Source organism: Eleginops maclovinus, chromosome 16 (genome assembly GCF_036324505.1).
Source record: "Eleginops maclovinus isolate JMC-PN-2008 ecotype Puerto Natales chromosome 16, JC_Emac_rtc_rv5, whole genome shotgun sequence".
Classification (NCBI taxonomy): domain Eukaryota; kingdom Metazoa; phylum Chordata; class Actinopteri; order Perciformes; family Eleginopidae; genus Eleginops; species Eleginops maclovinus.
In genome coordinates, this window is record NC_086364.1 from 22,076,520 (window position 1) to 22,098,025 (window position 21,506).

A 21,506-nucleotide genomic window follows, 5' to 3' on the forward strand; every position below is an offset into this window, starting at 1 on the left:
GATCTTGTACTTGAGTAAAGTAGAAGTACTCAGATCTTGTACTTGAGTAAAGTAGAAGTACTCAGATCTTGTACTTGAGTAAAGTAGAAGTACTCAGATCTTGTACTTGAGTAAAGTAGAAGTACTCAGGTCTTGTTCTTGAGTAAAGTAGAAGTACTCAGGTCTTGTACTTGAGTAAAGTAGAAGTACCAGAGTGTAGGAATACTCTGTCACAGTAAAAGTATTCTAAATGTTCCTCCAGTGAAAGTAGAAAGTACTCTCCTCTAAATGTACTTAAAGTAGCGACAGTAAAAGTAGTCATTGTCTGATTGGTCCATTTCAGAATAATATCTCTGATATGTTTTATAATGATTGATCATTAAAGTGTTCTCAGAGCTGGTAAAGGTGCAGCTAGTTTGAATGGCTTTGTATACTGCAGGGTAGCTGCTGGATTTACTGCAGGTGAACTAAAGTCTGATTTAAGGGAGATTATATTTACCATCATTAATCCTAATCTGTAAAGTAACTAAAGGTATTAAATACATGTAGTGGAGTAAAAGTACAAAGAAGCATCAAATGGAAATACTCGAGTAAAGAACCTCAAAATTGTACTTGAGTAAATGTACTTCGTTTCCTTCCCTCCTTTTAATAATTCTGGTTCTTATTTCAATGAAAAAGCAGATTTTCTGAATGTAAGAGGTTGTCTTTTCAGGCTTGTTTAAAAAGAACCTCTTGAACTTAAAGTGTCCTCGCTTCACTGAGCGCCACTCACTCCAGAGTAAGCTCAAATGTGTGTGTTCAGGAACCGATGAGTGAAAACCAAAATGTTTTAGGTACCCGGTTGTGAGCATTTTTGTATCGGTCATTTAATCTGCTCCTCCCTCACCTCCTCCTGTGTCTCCCGTCCTCCCTGCAGGACAAGAAGCTCCTGCAGACGGCTCAGCAGATGCTGCAGGACAGCAAGACCAAGATCGACATCATCCGCATGCAGATCCGGAAAGCCATGCAGGCCACCGAGCAGTCGGAGGAGAACCAGTGTATGTATCACTCTTTATGTCTCACCCTTGCTCTCATCCCTCCTTCCAAAGCTGATAAACACTGCATATTTCATGAAGCCTGTGGTAATGGATCAATTCCTGCTTCAGAACTCCTTGGTCTTCCAGTCACACACACACACACACACACGGTCCATTACAGCCCCCTCTGAGGTTAGAGCCGTATTGATGTTCCTGCATCCCCTTGATGTTGCCCAACAACTAAAAGCCACGGCTCGTTTAGCGGAGGTTAGAGAGCGGGCAGGGAGCAGGAAGAGAGCGAAACACACTGAGTCAGAGAGGGCGAGAGAGTCCGGAGATGAAAGAGAGGGTAAAAACAAAGAGCACAAAGAGCAACAGGAGGCTGGAGAGTTTCTAATGCCCTTCAATCTCCTTTATTTTCATTCACATGCTCTCTCTTCTGCTCTGTGATTTAAAGCTGCTTAATACATGTTTGTACATCAACTGGGAATCAAATGACTGATTGAATATGAAAGTTGTTGCCTTTTTATTGCGATTTTTGGCTATTAAAAATGCCCAATAAAAGGATCAAATTAAATACAAATGCTCAGATAAGAAATTGGAATAAAAGGATAAAAATAGCCTAAAAATATTTATATAAAAATATGTTATATTTAAAAATGTGCAACTAATGGATAAAATAAAGAACATAGAATAAAAATGTTATATGCACATAAGTTAAAGTAGAAATGTGCTATAAAATAATTAATTTAAATTGAATTAAAAATAGAAATATTCATATAAACATGAGAAGTGAAAGAGAAAATGTGCACCTTGGACTAAATGACAACAAGTATATTAAAAATATAGATATATGTGCAGTGGTGTATTAGCATTAATAAAGACATTAATGCTGTTGATGGTGAGTAACTCCGGTGTCATGCTGCTGTATGGATGTGTTGTTGACCTCACCTGTCTCTGTGCAGCAGGTAAGCCGGACATGTGTGGGGCGGAGCTGCGGGTGGAGGAGCTGTGGCATCACTACCGGGTGGAGCACGCCATGTCTGAGGGAGCCAAGAACATGCTGAGGCTGCTGGGAGCCGGGAAGGTGCAGGACAAGAAGGCCATGGCCGAGGTCAGAGAGGACGACTTGTCTCAAACAGGAAATGGCCTGAAAAAAGTTTTTACTATTTATGCTTTCCTCGTTTCATTTCTCAATACATTGCAATGGGTGTGTGTGTGTGTGTGTGTGTGTGTGTGTGCAGGCTCAGTGTGGTCTGGGGGAGTCCTCTCAGCGCCTGGACCTCCTCCGGCTCTCTCTGGAGCAGAGGCTGCAGGATCTGCCAGAGGATCATCCCAAAGCCTGCCTCATCAAGGAGGAGCTGGTGCTGGCCTCCTCCTCCGCCTTCAGCTCCCGCCACAGCACGCCCTACGTCCACAACCAGTACAGCACCATGAGCAAACCCTCCCCGCTCACAGGTACCTTTACTTTTTACATTTTGTGGCAATGGAACAACAGGCTGGTTTTCAAAAGGGAAAAGCTGTGTTTTTCCGTACCTTCGTGTCGTTGTTTTGAAGCACTTCTCTTTTATAAATGAACCTTTCTGATATTACTGTCCTTTCCCCCTCAGGTACTCTGCAGGTGCACCTGCTGGGCTGTGTGGGGCTGCTGGAGGTGGTCCCCGGGCGGAGCAGAGGGACCCCGGTGGTCCTCCCCTCTTACTCTGCGGGAGATGGACGCTCCTCCTTCAAACTGAGCGGGCTGTACAGCCGGAGCACCAGCAGCCTGAGCCTCAAGATCCCCGGCAAGAACGACGAGCTCTCCTGTGAGTAGGGGGGGGGGTACTCCGACTTCAACTTGGGTAAAAGTAGCAATACTTAATTGAAAGAATACTCTGTCCTTAAGTCCTTAATTAAAAACTACAAAAGTATTGGCGTCAAAATATACTTATGGCCCATTTCAGAATCCAAAAACCTCATTTCCCCCGGCGGCAGTGGCTCAGTCAGTAGGGACTTGGTCTTGGGACCGAAGGGTCGCCGGTTCACGTCACGATCAGAACAAAAAAAAATATGGAGTGAGCTGGTAGCTGGAGAGGTGCCAGTTCTCCTCCTAGGCCACTGCCGAGGTGCCCTTGAGCAAGGACCTAACCTCTATCTGCTCCCTTGGCGCCGGGTACCTGGCTGCCTCTCTGCTCTGCCACCTCTCCTCTGCATGTGGTTCTGTGTGCATGTATTTCCTCTGTGTGTGTAATGTGTGTCAACACAACAGAGTAGAGAAATAAAAGTATGTCTTCTTCTTCTTCTTCTTCTTCTTAAATTAGGTGTTCTGCTGGATTATTTATCCGTTGGCTGTTTTGTTTTGTAGTGTTTTTATATATATATATATATTTATGGAAGTTTCACAGGGTAACACCATCAAGAAGGAGCATGATAGCAATATGTTCCCCCTTTACACTCATCCCAAACACAGAACACATCCTCCACACAAACAATAAGATAATAAAAAGTATTGATCAATAAATGAGGTCAAAGATGATAATAATAATAATAATAAATAAGTAAATAAATCCCCAAAAATAAATAAATAATGGAAAAGATAAACAGTACAGCACAACAGTAGAAGGAATACACAGACGTGTACACCGAGGGTGATAAGACACAACAATTACATAAAGGCTTGTTAGAAGTTGTAAACTATATGAAATCTCCATCCGTGCTAGTCCGTAGAGACCCCTTCGGAGGGCTTGATCCCCCTCATCTCCAATATAGTGCAGAGAAGGGTTTGATATACTGTAACGTAATATGGACTGATCAGTTATGTACCCGTGTGTGTTTCAGCGGAGGTGAGCGCGGTGCTGAAGCTGGAGAACACCGTGGTGGGTCAGACGGTCTGGAAGACGGTGGGAGAGCAGGCCTGGGGACAGACCTTGACCCTGGAGCTGGAGAGAGTAAGACTCAGCAGGTCTTAAGTCTTCTCCTGACCGCTCTCCTTCTCCTCAGTGAAAAACATCCTGGGGTTAAGGAAGTGGAGGAGAGTTCATCATCAGCAGAGTAACTTTATTGATCTGTGTCTGTGGGATGGCGTCATGTCCTTTCCTTTCCTAAAGGTGAAGTGTGTCTTAAAGGAGACAACAAAGGAAGCATTGAAGCTCCTTTCCTATCATCTGGAGAGGATTCAAACCTCTCTGCATGGCGACACTTCCTTAGCACAAAATATTATTCCGCCTCAACGCCTGAGTGATTCGACGTATGCAGCACCAGCGATCAGACCCTCATGTTGTTGTTGTTGTTGTTGTTGTTGTTGTTAGTCCAGGGAGATGGAGATCGCCGTGTACTGGAGAGATTACCGCTCCCTGTGCGCTCTCAAGTACCTGAAGCTGGAGGAGTTCCTGGACAACCAAACACACAGAGTGCAGCTGGAGCTGGAGCCACAGGGGCTGCTGCTGGCCGAGGTACAGGACGCACGCACGCACACACACACACACACACACACACACACACACACACACACACACACACACACACACACACAGTAAACACACTTGAACAGGCTATAAAACTGATTGTATCGCTGTACTGATGTGTAAAAGGTCGAATTTAAAACAGACTGGCCTACAGGCTCCTCTGATAAAATGGTTATTGCATAAAATAATATCCGTGGCCGACAAACGTTTATGATACTGACCCGTACTTACAGTAAAATCTCTTCTACCGGACCTTCTTTCGGGATAACCACCAACAACACGTTCAGAAAACCATTGACTTTGATTCAAGCTAGCAGGAAGTGCAAAAATGTCCAATAACTGAAATAAACCCTCATTTATTTGACATTTTCTCTAACGTATTATTTGTGTTTTAGGTGATCTTCTTCAACCCTGTAATAGAGAGAGGCCGAAGACTCCAGAGGCAGAAGAAGGTCTTCTCTAAACAGCACGGTATGTCTTCACACTCTCTTCACACACACTTACTACATTTTTTCTTTCTCTGCTGGGGAATTTGTCTCTAGAGTTCCTGCTGGGACAAACAGTTATTTAAAAGAGGACATATTCATCTATATCAGTGTAGAGTCTCTGCTGGGACATGTCTCCATGCTTTAATGTTCAGAAAGCTCTTTATGTTTCTCATACTGCCTGTGCTGCAGCTCCTCTTTTCACCCTCTGTCTGAAACCAGAGCCCAGTCTGCCCTGATTGGTTAGCTGGCCGGCTCTGTTGCGATTGATCAACCGCTTGCAGATGTCCCGCCCCTTTAGCCTATCACGTACCATGTGTTGGAGCCCTAGCCAATAGAAGCGCAAGTGTTACATAGTGATGACACTTTGATTTGAGCGTCTGCAGACCATTTACATGCACCCAAACCTTTCCAGAACTCCATCAGAATGTGCTGAGGTGGCTCTTACTGTGTGTTGTTAGGAAGAGGAAATAAAGAGGATGTGTTTCTGCTGACCTCAGCAGCCGATACTTCTCCTGTAGCTTTAGTGATGTAACACCGCTGAGCTGCAGCCTGACCTGTTTGCATTTCCCGTTAATGTTTATAATCCCACTTCCAGAAAATACCACTGGCCATTAACACTGTATCTGCTGCCGGCACCCCACCTCTGTGGCTGGAGAGCACATTAAACGAGAAGGGAGAACATATACAGTAAATCTGAAGTACTGTATTTAGGTTGTTCAACTATCAGAGGCCGGGATAACTCACGGTACACACAGTTTATGGTCTGGTAGAAATGTGTTATGGTTTCCAGATGCATCCCAGTGGTGTTTGACCGTTAGTTACGGGGTTTTATTCCTCTGTGTGTTTCAGGGAAGGCGTTCCTGCGCGCTCGGCAGATGAACGTGGACATCGCGACCTGGGTCCGCCTGCTGAGGAACGCCATCCCCAGCGGCAGCAACGCCCCTGCATACACTCCCAGCTTCACGAGCAACACACTCTCACACAGCTCGGGGTGTGTATGCCTGCTTTAGAATTCAAAGAAAAAATATATAATGATAAATAAATAATAATAATAATAATAATGATAATAATAATAATAATAATAATAATAATAATAATAATAATAATAATAATAATAATAATAATAATGATAATAATAATAATAATAATAATAATAATAATAATAATAATAATAATGATAATAATGATAATAATAATAATAATGATAATAATGATAATAATAATAATAATGATAATAATAATGATAAGGATAATAATAATAATAATAATAATAATAATAATGATAATAATAATAATAATAATGATAATAATAATGATAATAATAATAATGATAATAATAATAATGATAATAATAATAATAATAATAATAATAATAATGATAATAATAATAATGATAATAATAATGATAATAATAATAATAATAATAATAATGATAATAATAACAATAATAATAATAATGATAATAATAATAATAATAATAATAATAATGATAATAATAATAATAATAATAATAATGATGATGATAATAATAATAATAATAATGATCATAATAATAATAATGATAATAATAATAATAATAATAATAATAATAATAATGATAATAATAATAATAACAATAATAATAATAATAATAATGATAATAATAATAATGATAATAATAATAATGATAATAATAATAATAATAATAATAATAATAATAATGATAATAATAATAATAATAATGATAATAATAATGATAATAATAATAATGATAATAATAATAATGATAATAATAATAATAATAATAATAATAATAATGATAATAATAATAATGATAATAATAATAATAATGATAATAATAATAATAATAATGATAATAATAACAATAATAATAATAATGATAATAATAATAATAATAATAATAATAATGATAATAATAATAATAATAATAATAATGATGATGATAATAATAATAATAATAATGATCATAATAATAATAATGATAATAATAATAATAATAATAATAATAATAATAATAATATAATGATAAATACATAAAAATCAGTGATGATAAAAAGCAAAAATAAAATAATGAAGATGATAAAAACAATATTAATGTTAACAATATTCATAATTATAATAAATATAAAACAAACAATATAGAACAATGAACAGTAATCATGGTAGGTTGGTACTTTACATGAGAAACAACACACTTAAAATATCAAACACACAATTTTTATTACCCAATAAAAGCAGCTCTAAAAACATACACATGAAAAATCCTAAAGACATTTAATTATAAACGATTTGTGACATGTTTATGCATATTTAGGTCAAGTTACTTTAAGAAACACCGTATTTCATCTGTGTTTACGTTGTCCTTACACTGGTTTCCCAGGAGAACTTTAAGTGAATTTCTTGAACAGTAAACCCACCAAGTAGCAAAGAAATGTGATCTAATCGTCTGAAAACCTCGACTTCTTTGCAAAGTGAAAGCCTACTGTGCATGAAGAATCACACATGAGCGTTGAGTTCCAGTTTCAGTTAAAGGCTTTTCATCTGTTGCCCTGCAGCAGAGACTCTGACGTGTTTCCCTGTGTGTGTTTGCAGGGAGATCTCGGTGGAGAAGCTGAGTCTGGGCAGCGACTCTCCTCCCAAAGCGGAGATCCGGAGAGACGTGGTGGACGCTGCCTTGGTGAGTTGGAGAGGAAGGGAGGCAGACGGAAGAGCCTCAGAGATGGGCATCTTTAGCTATCCTCTTACCGCTCTGTTGCTTCCTACCTGCCGCCTCTGGCTCGGGGAACAAAGGTCCAGTCATCGGTCGCTGCTCTGTGAAGCCTGACACCGGCAGGAGGAGGGGGAGGAAGAGGAGGGGGGGACGAGGAGGGATAATGAGTGAACAGGGGGGCAGATTTAATGAGACATAATTGGACGGAGGGGAGATTTAATTTGATCAAGGACCAAATCCGTGTTAGTTTACCCAGTGTGGAGAACACACACTGCAGAGCGGGGTGAACTGGGAGGAGTGGAAAGGAAGGGCCGTAGAGAGACAGGAGGGAAATCCTAAAGAATACAAACAATTTGAGATCAATAAAATAAATCAAAATAAACAAAAAGGAATCTAATCCAAGAGTAAAGTTGCTCCTAACGCCGTACAGAAAGAAAGGACTCGACTCAAAAGAAAACAGTTTTATTAAAGGCGATAAAAGAGAGAGAGCACAGCTTATCATCCCCAACTTCTGTTTAAACACAACCTATCTGACGTCAAAAGGAACAACAGACACTCGATTTAAATTGCAGCATACTAATCCAAAATACCTATCTTCTCATATCGTTATTTCAAATGTAAATAGCAGGCACACTTTCACAACAAACACAAGAAATATTGTTTCAGTAAAAATATCTGTTTTTTCTCAATCATTTTTCAGACTTTCCTGACCCTTTGTTTCTGGCATGTTCCTCGTCAAATCAAAAGGACTTCCTGTTATTCAACACAAACATCTGGATACATAAAATCTAGCGAGCCCCAGATTTATTAAACGCGGGATAAGCTTTTCTTTTGAATGAAACACTGGATGTTATCTAGAGGGAGAAATAAGGCACATCTTGAGAAGAGGGTTAGGGTTAGACATTAAACATTACAACTAGAAAGAATGATTTCTTATTCTACCGCCCAAAAACAGCTTGTTACCCTTCACTTATTTTCTAAAACACAACCTATGTGTCATTTAAAAGAGACAACATGCAAACCTGTCCTTCCTTTATTCGTCTTATAGATGACTATCAAACATCTTTCATACCTCCAAAGCGTGCGTTTTCAGTTCCTGACGACAGTTCTTTTTTTGCTTTTGTGCAATAATCCTGACCCTTTTGAACTTCTCTTATTGAAAACACATTTATGGATGCACGCAACCTACCATATCTCAACCTCTGACTTAATACATGTTGGTCAAGCTTTCCTTTTTAAGAAAAAACTAGATTCATGATGCAATGTAAAGAGGGAACAAGGAGAAATCAAGACAACAGAAATAAAGTACCCCACTGCAGTTCCATAAAAATATAGACAGTTGATAAAAATGCAACAACACCTTAAAAGGAAGAAACCACAGCTCTAGAACATCTTGCTTTCTTTTTTTTAAACCTGTTCGATCTCATATTTATCTTCAGAATAAATGTCCCAATTCACTGCACCCTACTGCTGCCGCCTTTATCCAGAGCGACTTACGGTCAGTGCAATTAACCCTAAAGACTCAAAACTCAGGACAGCAAGAGCAGTGCTGACGTGTCACCTTCAAAACCAAATATAATCCTGATGACGTATTGATTTGATTATTGTCACACATATTTCATAAGTGCTGAGAGTGAGCCACGACCACAAAGTGAATTTATTTTAATTCTGGAGAGCGGAGCCTCACAGAGAGCTGGGAGAGTCGGGGGATCAGAGCGCCGCTGACAGATGGCGTGTTCGGCGGGGTTGAAGTATTATGGGATTAATTACTCTGATATTTTGTAGAGAACTAATTAGAAGCCAGCGGGGGATCTGTTGGGTCTGAAGGTCGTTAGAGATGTCAGCTCTTCTCTCCTTCCTTCATTTTTGGAATCAATAAAATAGAAAAATAAAAAAAGTTAACAAAAGATAATTAAATATTAACAAAAAAATAAGCAAAATTTAAATTAAGTAAATAAAACAAATATATTTTAAAAAATCACAAGAAAAAGTTTTAAATGTTTTACCAAATTAAAAAAATATATAATAATGAGATTAAAAGAAATGTAGAATAAAATAACAAATAAATAAACTGTATAAAAAAAATATTGAGGAGAAATCAAACAATATAGAATACCAATAGAAGGGGAAGGGTATCAAGAGCTGGAAAAATTAGGGTATGTTTTCAGCTGTATTTAACAAAAAATAGAAAAGGTTTCAAGTAGATAAAAAATCTGCTTCCTTCATTTTATTTTGGAGGATTTTTGGAATATTTAAAAGCCTGCTGTTGACGATCTTAGGGCTTCTAAAGGGACATGAGACAACTTTGAAGAATTGGTGATACAAGAAGGTGCCAGAACATTAACAGCTATGTTTAAAAGTGGAATGGTTTTCAAATCAATTCCAAAAGAGACAGGAAGCCAAAGCAGGGCAGCTAGCTGGAGGAGGGGGGGGGGGTGTCCTGAATAATCTGTAGCTTCCTGTGAGAGCAGCCTGACAGGAGTCCAACCTGCCGCAGATGCACACATGAACGAGCCTCTTGTTTATTTAAAAATAGGAGCACTTATTGGCAATATTTCTTATGCATCCGTCTCCTTCCTCTTCGTCAGGAACAAACGCTCGTCATCGAGGCGACGCCGGATGTCCACGCTCAGCAGCCAACCAGATCACTGTCGCACAACTCTCTACGCAGGTGCACATACACACACACACACACACACACACACACACACACACCCACCTGAGCCTTTCTTTTTGCATCTTGGCCAACACAGCTTGACTCCAGCAACACCCCCCCACCCCACACACACACACACACACACACACACACACACACACACACACACACACACACACACAATATGCTCCTGTGTTGTAACCTGTTCTGTCAGCATGCGGTCGCAGAGGACTGCTGAGTCATCGTTAATGTGATCACAGCATATGTTGCCCTATATGACAAATACTCGGCTCTGCTGGCACCGCAGGATGAACGCTTTAAGCTTTACAGAATTATCATTCCTCATTTCCCGACGCTGTTGAGTGTGTGAGAAACATTTAAATATGACGTTATGTTTCATGCAGCGCCTTTAATCTGTCTTTCAGAACAAGCAGAGGCCCTCTCTGTCTCACGGACTTCAAACTGGTAGCAGTGCTCGGCAGGGGACACTTTGGGAAGGTAAACTTTATTTCTCCTCCATAGGATGAAACAACACTGTGAACGAGGACATATCAGTATGTAGTGTCTCCCCCTGGGACATGTCTCCATGCTTTAATGTTCAGAAAGCAGAGCCCAGTCTGCTGTGATTGGTTAGCTGGCTGTGATTGGTCAACAGGTTAGAGATGTCCCGCCCCTTAGCCTATCACATACAATGTGTTAGATAGAAGCGCAAGTGATATTTTGTGATGTCGCTATGTTGAGGGAGTAAACAAAGGAGTCCAAAGGAGGCGTTTCAGGCAGCGGGGAGAGACAAAACGTTGGGATTTTAGTCTTTGCGGACCATTGACATGCACTAAAACCTATATAACACACCACAGGAAAGGGAAACCCCCCCCAAAAAGTATAAAGGGTTCATTGTTATCACCAGTGAAACCTTCTTAATAGTTTTTAAGGTTTCAGATCTTCAGTAGGAGAATACAGAAGATATTGAGAGAAGGACTCACACTCTTTCTTTTATTTGTTGACCTTTACTCTCCATCATAAACCCCCCCAGGTGTTGCTGTCCGAGTACAAGAAGACGGGCAGCCTGTACGCCATCAAAGCCCTGAAGAAGGGAGACATCGTAGCGAGGGATGAAGTGGAAAGGTGACACATCTCTCTCCAGCACAGTCCTCTGTCTCGTACCTGTGTGTCCTCTGTCTCAAAGCTGTGTGTCCTCTGTCTCGTACCTCTGTCTTGTACGTGTGTCCTCTGTCTCGTACCTGTGTGACCTCTGTCTCGTACCTGTGTGTCCTCTGTCTCGTACCTGTGTGTCCTCTGTCTCGTAGCTGTGTGACCTCTGTCTCGTACCTGTGTGTCCTCTGTCTCGTACCTGTGTGTCCTCTTTCTCGTACCTGTGTGACCTCTGTCTCGTACCTGTGTGACCTCTGTCTCGTACCTGTGTGTCCTCTGTCTCGTACCTGTGTGTCCTCTGTCTCGTACCTGTGTCCTCTGTCTCGTACCTCTGTCTCGTACCTGTGTGTCCTCTGTCTCGTACCTGTGTGTCCTCTGCCTCGTACCTGTGTGTCCTCTGTCTCGTACCTGTGTGTCCTCTGTCTCGTACCTGTGTCCTCTGTCTCGTACCTGTGTGACCTTTGTCTCGTACCTGTGTGTCCTCTGTCTCGTACCTGTGTGTCCTCTGTCTCGTACCTGTGTGTCCTCTGTCTCGTACCTGTGTGTCCTCTGTCTCGTACCTCTGTCTTGTAAGTGTGTCCTCTGTCTCATACCTGTGTGTCCTCTGTCTCGTACCTGTGTGTCCTCTGCCTCGTACCTGTGTGACCATTGTCTCGTACCTGTGTGTCCTCTGTCTCGTACCTGTGTCCTCTGTCTCTTACCTCTGTCTCGTACCTGTGTGTCCTCTGTCTCGTACCTCTGTCTCGTACCTGTGTGTCCTCTGTCTCGTACCTGTGTGTCCTCTGTCTCGTAGCTGTGTCCTCTGTCTCGTAACTGTGTCCTCTGTCTCGTAGCTGTGTGTCCTTTGTCTCGTACCTGTGTCCTCTGTCTCGTACCTGTGTCCTCTGTCTCGTACCTGTGTCCTCTGTCTCGTACGTGTGATCTCTGTCTTGTACCTGTGTGACCTCTGTCTCGTACCTGTGTGACCTCTGTCTTGTACCTGTGTGAACTCTGTCTCGTACCTGTGTGACCTCTGTCTCGTACCTCTGTCTCGTACCTGTGTGACCTCTGTCTCGTACCTGTGTGACCTCTGTCTCGTACCTGTGTGACCTCTGTCTCGTACCTGTGTGACCTCTGTCTCGTACCTGTGTGACCTCTGTCTCGTACCTGTATGTCCGCAGTCTGATGTGTGAGAAGCGGATCTTCGAGACGGTGAACGGCTCGCACCACCCCTTCCTGGTCAACCTGTTTGCGTGTTTCCAGACGCCGGAGCACGTGTGTTTTGTGATGGAGTACACGGCGGGGGGGGACCTCATGATGCACATCCACGCCGACGTCTTCTCCGAGCCTCGCGCTGTGTGAGTCCAGAGTGTGTGTATGTGTGGACGCATTAATGTACGAGGCGTCAGTATGTAGCAGTGTGTGTTGACTGTGTTGGTTTTATCCGACAGCTTCTACTCAGCGTGTGTGGTCTTGGGTCTGCAGTTCCTTCACGACCATAAGATCGTGTATCGGTGAGTACTGGGATACTAGCGTCTACTATCGTCCTGTCACTGTCCTTGTGTACTACTTGGAAGTAAACCTGATTCTGAATCTCTGACACCAGGGATCTTAAACTGGACAACCTGCTGCTGGACACAGACGGGTACGTGAAGATCGCCGACTTCGGGCTGTGTAAAGAAGGTCAGTGTCTAATATTAGAGTTATCAAATTAAGAGTTGCATACTTTAGGGAAACACGCTTTTTTTAACTCTGCATTATTTATTTGACAAGCATCTATGGGAATCAGAATACTGTATTTATCCCGAGGGAATTTGGGCTTTCTGAGAGTCACTCCATTTATAATTATAAATAAATACAAATATTTATATAAACATAGAAAAACTTAAAGATGTACAGAAAAATAAATGTGTTAAAAAGAGAAGAAATGTAAAATGTGCAAAAAATAAAATGCTGATGTTTAAATAATCAGAAGAAGTTCAAATAAATTGTGAAATAAAATACAATAAAATAGAATAACAATATTTATGTAGACATAAGAACCCAGATTTAAAATGTGCAATACAAATAATTCTATAGACATATAGAAAAACACTAAAAGATCAAAGAAATACAAATGTAAAAATAATATTTATAAATGAAGTCATTTTTAAAATGTGTACAAAATAAAAGGCAAATAATCAGAAGAAGTCAGAGTGAAATGTGCAATTAAATACAATAAAAAGATATATACACAATCTTTTTGTAAACATAAGAAGTTTGATTTAAAATGTGCAATAAAAAGATAAGATTAAATAAAACAATAATTATTAAAAATAAATAAAAAGTTATATTCAAAATGTGCAAAAAATAAAATACTTAAATAAACTTATTAAGTTAGATTTAAATCTTGCAATAAAAATACTAATATTTATATAAAGTTAAGAAGTTAAAATGTAAAATAAAGAGTCTCCAGTTTTTGTGCTAAGCTAAGCTAAGCTAACGTGCTGCTGATTGTAACTCCGTGACATTTTGGGAAATACGCTTCATTGCAAACTGTTCCTGCAAGTCGGAAAAATATTGATCAGGAAGTCTTAAGTGGGAAGAAAGTAGAGTTTACTGCTGATGGATGGAAAAGGAAACAAAGATGTGGGAAAATATCTGGATTAGGAAGATTGACAGCCCCCTCTTTGTACCAGGAAACAGTCAGCTGTACGGGCTCCTACTGTCTCACTTTTCATTATTTTACTTTCTTTCCTGCAGGAATGGGTTTCGGGGACAGGACGAGCACCTTCTGTGGGACTCCGGAGTTTCTGGCCCCCGAGGTTCTGACGGACACGTCGTACACCAGAGCCGTGGACTGGTGGGGGCTCGGGGTGCTGGTCTACGAGATGCTGGTCGGGGAGGTGAGAGGAGAGAGTTAGAGGAGGGTTTTCTTTACTATTTTACATCTTAAAAATATGCTGGAATGAAACATGGGAGTCCAGATTAAGATGACTGCATTTCAGAGCTGCAACTGTAATCAACAGAAAGGAAATCTGTAACTTGTTAACTGAAAGATGTTTGGCATGCTCCCTGATCTATAAATCGAATGTTGCTCATGAGGTGAGAAGAACAACTCTTCTCTTGTGTCTTTAGGATAAATGTGTAACTACAGTGGTTAGCTTAGCTTAGCATAAAGGCTGGAAACAAGGAGAAACAACCCGCCTGGCTCTCCAAAAGCTCACGGATGTGTGTGTTACATCTGTTTTGTTCAATACACACAATAAAAACAAAGGGTTTCCAGTCACTGTGCTAAGCTAAGCTAACCACTGCTGATGGTAGCTTTATATCTACCAGAATCTCTCGTGAAGAAGCGTGTTTCCCAAAATGTCAAACTGTTTCCTCAAGTCAGTAAATTATCTTCAGTTTTGACAGATTTGAAAAGGAAGTCCTAATTTAATGTAGAGGATTCATTATTGTATACAGGAATCCCAGATATTCAAAATATCTCAATTAGAATAAAATCAATACGTGCTGCACTTCAAACTGACGCCTGCGTTTCCTTCAGTCTCCGTTCCCAGGTGACGATGAGGAGGAGGTGTTCGACAGCATAGTGAACGATGAAGTGCGCTACCCTCGCTTCCTCTCCACCGAGGCCATCGGCATCATGAGACGGGTCAGAACTACTGCTCTGTTTTATTCGCATATTCACCTGGACATGTGGCGATGTGTTTTTAGTGACTTCTGAAACAACGCGGGTTTTAAATGATGGATTGATTCTCTGTTGCTTAGTTGTTGAGGAGGAATCCTGAAAGACGTCTCGGCTCCGGAGAGAAAGACGCAGAAGATGTGAAAAAACAACCTTTCTTCAGGGTGAGTTTACATCTACATCTGAAAGGAAACTTCACTCACACGTGTGTTCGTCGTATCCGTTTGTAGAGACGTTTCTCAACCTTTACATTCTTGAGGAAACGTTGTGTGCCTCCGCTGTATACGAAGCATAAAAAAATGTAGAATATTATTGATCATGTAAGTCCGGGGTGTCCAAACTACGGCCCGGGGGCCAAATGCGGCCCACAGGCCATTGTGAATCGGCCTTCTGCACATTCTAAAAGTATAATGCAATACGGCCCACAGATTAAACTTCTGCTGGTCTTATTTTGTACTTCTCAAATATATGTTCCAATAATGAGCCCAACTTTCAAATAAATTCAGTCATTTAGAATTTAAAACATGTTCTATTTAATCTTAGTTTATAAAAAAAGCCAATAACTTATTTCTGTAACCAGCTTTAAATGTAACCTCTTATTATCAGCACTCTGAGGCTCCTGTTTTAAGGAATGAGCTGCCAACAGAATAAATGAACCCCTAAAGACAGACGGGATGTAGGCTGTTCTTTCTTAAAGCGTTTTCAAGTATCGTGCATTATTCACCTACACTTGATTTGCTAACTTATAACTTAACTTATGAGGCGATATTCACCTCTATCAGAGACCCAGCTCTCCGTATATTTTTCTGTATGTGGCCCTCGTTGAAAAAAGTTTGGACCCCCCTGATGTAAGTAAATAGGGGATGTGTTAGACAATGCATTTTCAATAAATTGTTAATATTTAATACTTTTTTAAAAAGCTAAAGGTCCACACAAGCATGTAGAGCATAATCCCAAATGTGTTTCATTTACAAAAATTCATCAAAGCTTTTTACCATTTTTTAAATCTTTGCAAGAGATTTAGGGGTCTTTTAAAGGATAGTGCAATTGGGTTATGACTCATTATATTAGAGGGAAGGATAACTTATTCTCGTCACCATTGAGTAAAATAATGAAATGATCCTGAAGAGATGTTTCTAAGAGGATCTGTACCAAAAAGAGATGTTTTTTTAAGTATCTGAAACACAACTTGTAGGCCGGGACATCAGCTCCTCAGTACCTGAACACATATTGTGCAACCTCTCTTAATGAATAAAAGGTAACGAGTTCATGATTTTGTCCTTGGAAGTTCTCCTTCAATGTGACCTAAATAAATAAATGGCTGCTGTTTTCGGGGGTAAATGGACATCTACCATTCAGAGGGTCAGTGGTTCAATCCCACTCTCATGTCTGCAGGTTTTACGTCAATGAAAGTAATTTTGGATTAAGGAATCAGTTAAATAGCATGTCTTCCTGTCTGCAGACTGTGGACTGGGAGGCTCTCCTTCAGAGGAAAGTGGCGCCACCGTTCATCCCGACCATCGGAGGGAAAGAAGACGTCAGCAACTTCGACGTGGAGTTCACCGCAGAGGCTCCGGCGCTGACGCCGCCCCGCGAGCGCCGCACCCTGTCGCACAAAGAGCAGGACCACTTCAAGGACTTCGACTACGTCTCTGACCTCTGCTAGGGGGGGCCCAGGTCAGCTGGAGCAGACCCTGAGGACTCTGAGAAAGTGACGCTGACCGTGGCGAGGAGCTCTCTTACTTCATGGATTTGTGGATCACTTTTACACAGCGTCACGGATCTACTGAGCTCCAGAGATCCAGAGAGGAAGCTGTGACGATACGGGAAAATGATCCAGATTCAGTAACAAATGGAAGATGATGCTGGATCCTGCTGAGAGCCGATAAATCAGAAGAGATTTTTCTGACAGTCTCTTGTCTCTTTTTGTCCCTTTATCTCCACTGTTTGTTGCTGCTAAATGTTTCCCTGCCTCAGTGAATGTATCTGCTGCACCACCTGGACACGAACACAAGGGGGAGCCAGAGTGAGTATCACCACAGAGGGACGGCGCTGTTGCGACTCATCGCCTCCTCTTTCGGCACAACACAGATTTTTAACTACAATCATTTTTCAATGACTTTTACAGACTTTTCTTTTCGTGATTCATAGTTTTTATTTCTCCCCCGTCTGTGTTCCCTCCTCTGTCATTTGCTGGTGAAATATGTTGGAACTGTGACTCAGTAAAGATGTGAACCCAACACAGGAGCAGTGATCGGTTTATTGTCCTGCCACTTTTTCATGCAGTGATAAGTTATATTTGGAGCTTGAATTAACCTAACGTATGTCTGGAGGATAGAGAGTTTTATCCCCTGACGTGTGAAGGTTGACATTTGGGTTTTAGTGAAATCTTTTGGGTGGCTTGCTGACATAATAACAATATCAGAGACTGGATATATTTCCCTCTCCTCTCTCTGGTGGAAGTGAAATGACTGGCCAAAAGGTTTTTTTATTTACAATTATTAAGGGTAAGCAGCAGAAACCACATAAACCGACCTTCTGTTTTGCCAGTAAATTCAAAGTGTGTGCAACCAATCAGGGAAGAGTAAAGCCAGACCAAAGCAATGCATTGATGAAAAGCACCTACCCCGTTGTGAGATTTATATAAATTGGTACCACTTTACAATAAGACTAGGATTCATAAAGGGTTATTAATTAGTCTATAAGCACTGTAATAAACCAGGTCTAACATAGTTCCCATACATCAACACAGGCTCACTATTTGGCAAGATGACTAAGCCTTGTATTGGCTACCATAGCTTCCCTCCTCTTCTTCATCAGCCAGCATCCTGTATCTGTTGTTCACTGAGTTGATTCCCCACGGACACGGAGACTCGGTCATGGACTCGGTCATAGAGACTCGGACATGGAGACTCTGTCACAGAGACTCGGACACGCACTCGGACCAGTCACGGAGTCAGGACATGGACTCACACGGAGACCCGGAACCGTAGACTCGGGCACGGAAACTTGGACTGAGAGTCAGACACGAAGAGACACAGAGACCCGGACAAAGACTCGGACCAGAGACCCGGACACAGAGACCCGGACTTGAAGACACAAACACGGAGACCCGGACAACGGCTCGGGCAATGAGAAAAGTGCCATGGACTCGTGAACAGAGACACGGACTCGGATTCGGCAATGGAGGGCTATGGAAAGCCAACTGCGCCACTATTCGCCCATTAATTTCGCACGTTTTTTCAACGCCTGAAATTAACGGCCGAATAGTGGCGCAGTTGGCTTTCCATAGCCATCGGACATGGAGACGCGGACAGGAAGACTCGGACCAGGTTCCAATCCGTGTCCGAGTCCATGTCCGAAACCCCCGTGTCTCCAGTCTGTTTACTTATTTGATTTTATTTATTCTGGAGTTTGTTTTAAAGCTTTAAAGAAAGTTCTTAAAGTTCTGTAAACTCTTTAAAGTTTGCCATAGATCTACACGGGGTTCAGGAACTGGCAGCAGGTTCAGGGATGTTTTCTGGAGTTGTAAAGATGGATTCAGAAAAGGGTTCTGGAATCAAAGCCGCTTCCGGGTGTCCCTCCCATGCCCGGCGTGTTTTTCTTGCCGCCTCATTCATTTGACGTTCATCGCCACCGTTGGATCACAAAGAACCGTCTCATCAGAACTTTCAGACCTCCGTGGTACCGACCCGCCTTCACCGAGAACCAAATCTGCTCCAGGAAACCGTCATCAAACCCCCGACCCTGCTGGAGAAAGCAAATCCAAATCACAAAAGGTGCAACACAAGCACGAGAGAAAGCCGCCATCCAACGCCTCGTCTTAAAAAGCAGTAAAATAAAGTCTCAAAAATACCCCCAATAAGTCATGAAGAAGTTCCCAAAAATGATGTAAATAATCTCAGAAAGTAAATGTTAAATATCTAAAAATTGTCATAAATAATTATTGGTTTAAATTGTTCTCAAAGAATAATCACAAAGATATAAATGGATCAAACTCAGGCAGTGGTTTTCCAAACAAATGTTCAGATAAAGAAAACTTTGTTAGTAAAAAAAATAAAAACCTGCGTGGAATAAATCTAACAAGTTGAATTTAAATAACAAATTCCACATAAAATGCTCCTAAATAATAAAGTCTAATTCAACAGGTTATGGGTCAGGTCGGGAGGCTGCATGTCAATGGTCTGCAAAGGCTAAAATCCCCGTGTTCCCTCTCCCACATCCCTCCTTACCTGCCTGCAACACCTCAATCGGGCTCCTCTGACCTGCTCGGCTGTTTTCTACGGATTGATGACCTGGGAAAAGGACGGGTATTCATGAGTCTGCTCTTCTCTCCTCCCGCAGCGTAGAGAACATCCTAAAGTCGGTTTATGTCTGGATCCGATCTTCGCTCTCTGCTGGTTCCCTCTCCATCTGAGCCGCCTGCTGAAGAGAACTGCCTACAAATCCCATGATGCACAGCGCTGCGATCAGCTAAAGCAAGAGAAACACATCTGAAGTATTCTGTATGACCCAGAGCAAAGGACATGCTTTGAATGAATAGAAAGATGAAGCGTTCATTTAGGTGATTAAAGTCAAAAGTGTGAAAAATGAATTAGATATAAAAAATGTGAGAAAAATATAGAACATAAGTCAAATATATTTCAAAATGTTTTAGAAATGTTATTCGTCGTTTATTGCCATTTGTTCATCACACTGCGGTGACAACGCATCTGATTTCTGGGTCAGCACTGATAGCAACAGCTCTTTCCGACCTCTCTGAGTGATCTGTTTGTTTCTCTACTCCAGCAGAACCAATCACACCTTCCCTCATGGTTCTGACTCTCTCAGGACTACACTGCTTCACATTATTCAGGGTCATTTAATGAAACGTGTCCTGATTGAGCTCTCGCGTTGCTCTCGTTTCAGGACTCTGATGAGGACTCGTTCCGCTGCGTTGACATCGGGATCCTCCTGGAGATGAAGGTGCTGTGCCCTCACCTTCCCTGCATCGCAGTCCAGCCCCGCTGAAGATCATCACTGAGGGACCAGTTGTGATGGACAACATTCAAGACCTGCCAAAAGCTAATTGTTCATTCTGTCAGGACTTTCATTTGCACTGCATCTCAACTACCCCGAGTCTGTGATGCTCACAGTCCAGTTCATCCCAAAGGTACTTCTCACGTTGGGCCGAGGGGAACTCAGATCAAGGTTACAAACATTGAAGAACCAGCTTGCAATGTGAAGAAATGCGGAGAAGATAAGAAATAAAAAGGAACTGGAATGAGAGAAAATGTATATACTTTCTCTAATGTATACTTTTATTTCTATTTTGTGATGAAAAATAAAAATAAACCGGAATGAGTCTCTAAAAAATGTGTCTTCAAATATATAAGTGAAGACTGAATTGTACAGACGTTCCTCAGGTCAGCCTGACTTTAGGCTTCAGCTGATGTCCGCATTACTTCTCCTGAACCACAAATGCTCAGATGGATGTTTATGGGTCTGAATAACGGGTCAAATGTAATACAAATGCTCACAATATCCGTGCAGCTCTGCAGCAGTGGGAGAAAACATGCTCCATCTGAGAGTGGATGGACGTTAGATGGAGAGCCAGGCCGGGCCCCAGCTGTTCCCATTAACAGTGTCCTGAAACGCTCACCATTAACATTGGGAAGAAAAAATAATCAATTTAGAAAGCTTGTACTGTAGTGGGTTTTCCCCCCCCAGTTATTAGTGTATATGTCCCTAAAAACACAAATATCTCAACTGTTATTTGGGTGTTTTTCCATTAGCAGAGATCGAAAATGACTCCATTGCACTCAGAACAAACACAGACCAAGCCAGATGTCCGTACATTTTTGTGTGGTTCTGCAGAATTGAACTTATTAACATTTCAACAACGGTTAATAGAAAAATTGGTAAATTAGGACATTTTTAAAATACAAACTATAATGTTTCGGCCTTATTTAATAGATTAACAGCAGGGAAATATTCAGGGATTTAACAAAGCTCTGCATTAAATGAAAGAAAGATTCAACTTTATTGTCATTGCACAGAGTACAAGTACTAGGACAACGAAATGCGGTCTCTGCATTTGACCCATCCTAGTGTTAGGAGCAGTGGGCTGCCATTATGTACGGCGCCCGGGGAGCAGTGTAGGTAACCAGTGTCTTGCTCAGGGACACCACGGTGGCACTTGGTCTTTCGGGGACTTGAACTGGTGACCTTCCAGTTCCCAGGCCAATCCCCTATGGACTTCGCCACCACCGCCCTAAATAATGAGACTGTCATTCAAATACCCCATTTAAATTTGGGGACCTTCTCAAGCTGGGGTAAATACTATTCATTCATCATAACTATATAAAAATCGATGTTTACAAAAATAAGCACCTCATTATTTGAAGGTATTTAAAGTAAGTTATTTGACAGCA

The 21,506-nt window shown here is 41.3% G+C and overlaps 1 protein-coding gene across 4 annotated transcripts in view; it reads left to right on the plus strand.

Moving 5' to 3' along the window:
- Nucleotides 1-17,333, plus strand: part of pkn1b (protein kinase N1b) — a 42,326-nt gene extending 24,993 nt beyond the window's left edge. For 3 of the 4 annotated variants that reach the window (XM_063904099.1, XM_063904098.1, XM_063904096.1), the window contains exons 4-22: nt 896-1,016; nt 1,961-2,109; nt 2,240-2,453; nt 2,606-2,800; nt 3,813-3,922; nt 4,283-4,426; nt 4,834-4,909; nt 5,776-5,917; nt 7,519-7,603; nt 10,225-10,307; nt 10,718-10,790; nt 11,326-11,417; nt 12,605-12,781; nt 12,875-12,937; nt 13,030-13,106; nt 14,166-14,308; nt 14,953-15,060; nt 15,177-15,257; nt 16,556-17,333. In XM_063904099.1, the coding sequence (XP_063760169.1) occupies nt 896-1,016; nt 1,961-2,109; nt 2,240-2,453; nt 2,606-2,800; nt 3,813-3,922; nt 4,283-4,426; nt 4,834-4,909; nt 5,776-5,917; nt 7,519-7,603; nt 10,225-10,307; nt 10,718-10,790; nt 11,326-11,417; nt 12,605-12,781; nt 12,875-12,937; nt 13,030-13,106; nt 14,166-14,308; nt 14,953-15,060; nt 15,177-15,257; nt 16,556-16,759 (2,337 nt within the window). In that variant the 3' untranslated portion in view covers nt 16,760-17,333. The remainder of the gene's footprint in view (nt 1-895; nt 1,017-1,960; nt 2,110-2,239; nt 2,454-2,605; nt 2,801-3,812; nt 3,923-4,282; nt 4,427-4,833; nt 4,910-5,775; nt 5,918-7,518; nt 7,604-10,224; nt 10,308-10,717; nt 10,791-11,325; nt 11,418-12,604; nt 12,782-12,874; nt 12,938-13,029; nt 13,107-14,165; nt 14,309-14,952; nt 15,061-15,176; nt 15,258-16,555) is intronic. The other variant, XM_063904097.1, reaches the window with a different exon arrangement.
- Nucleotides 17,334-21,506: the final 4,173 nt, after the last annotated feature.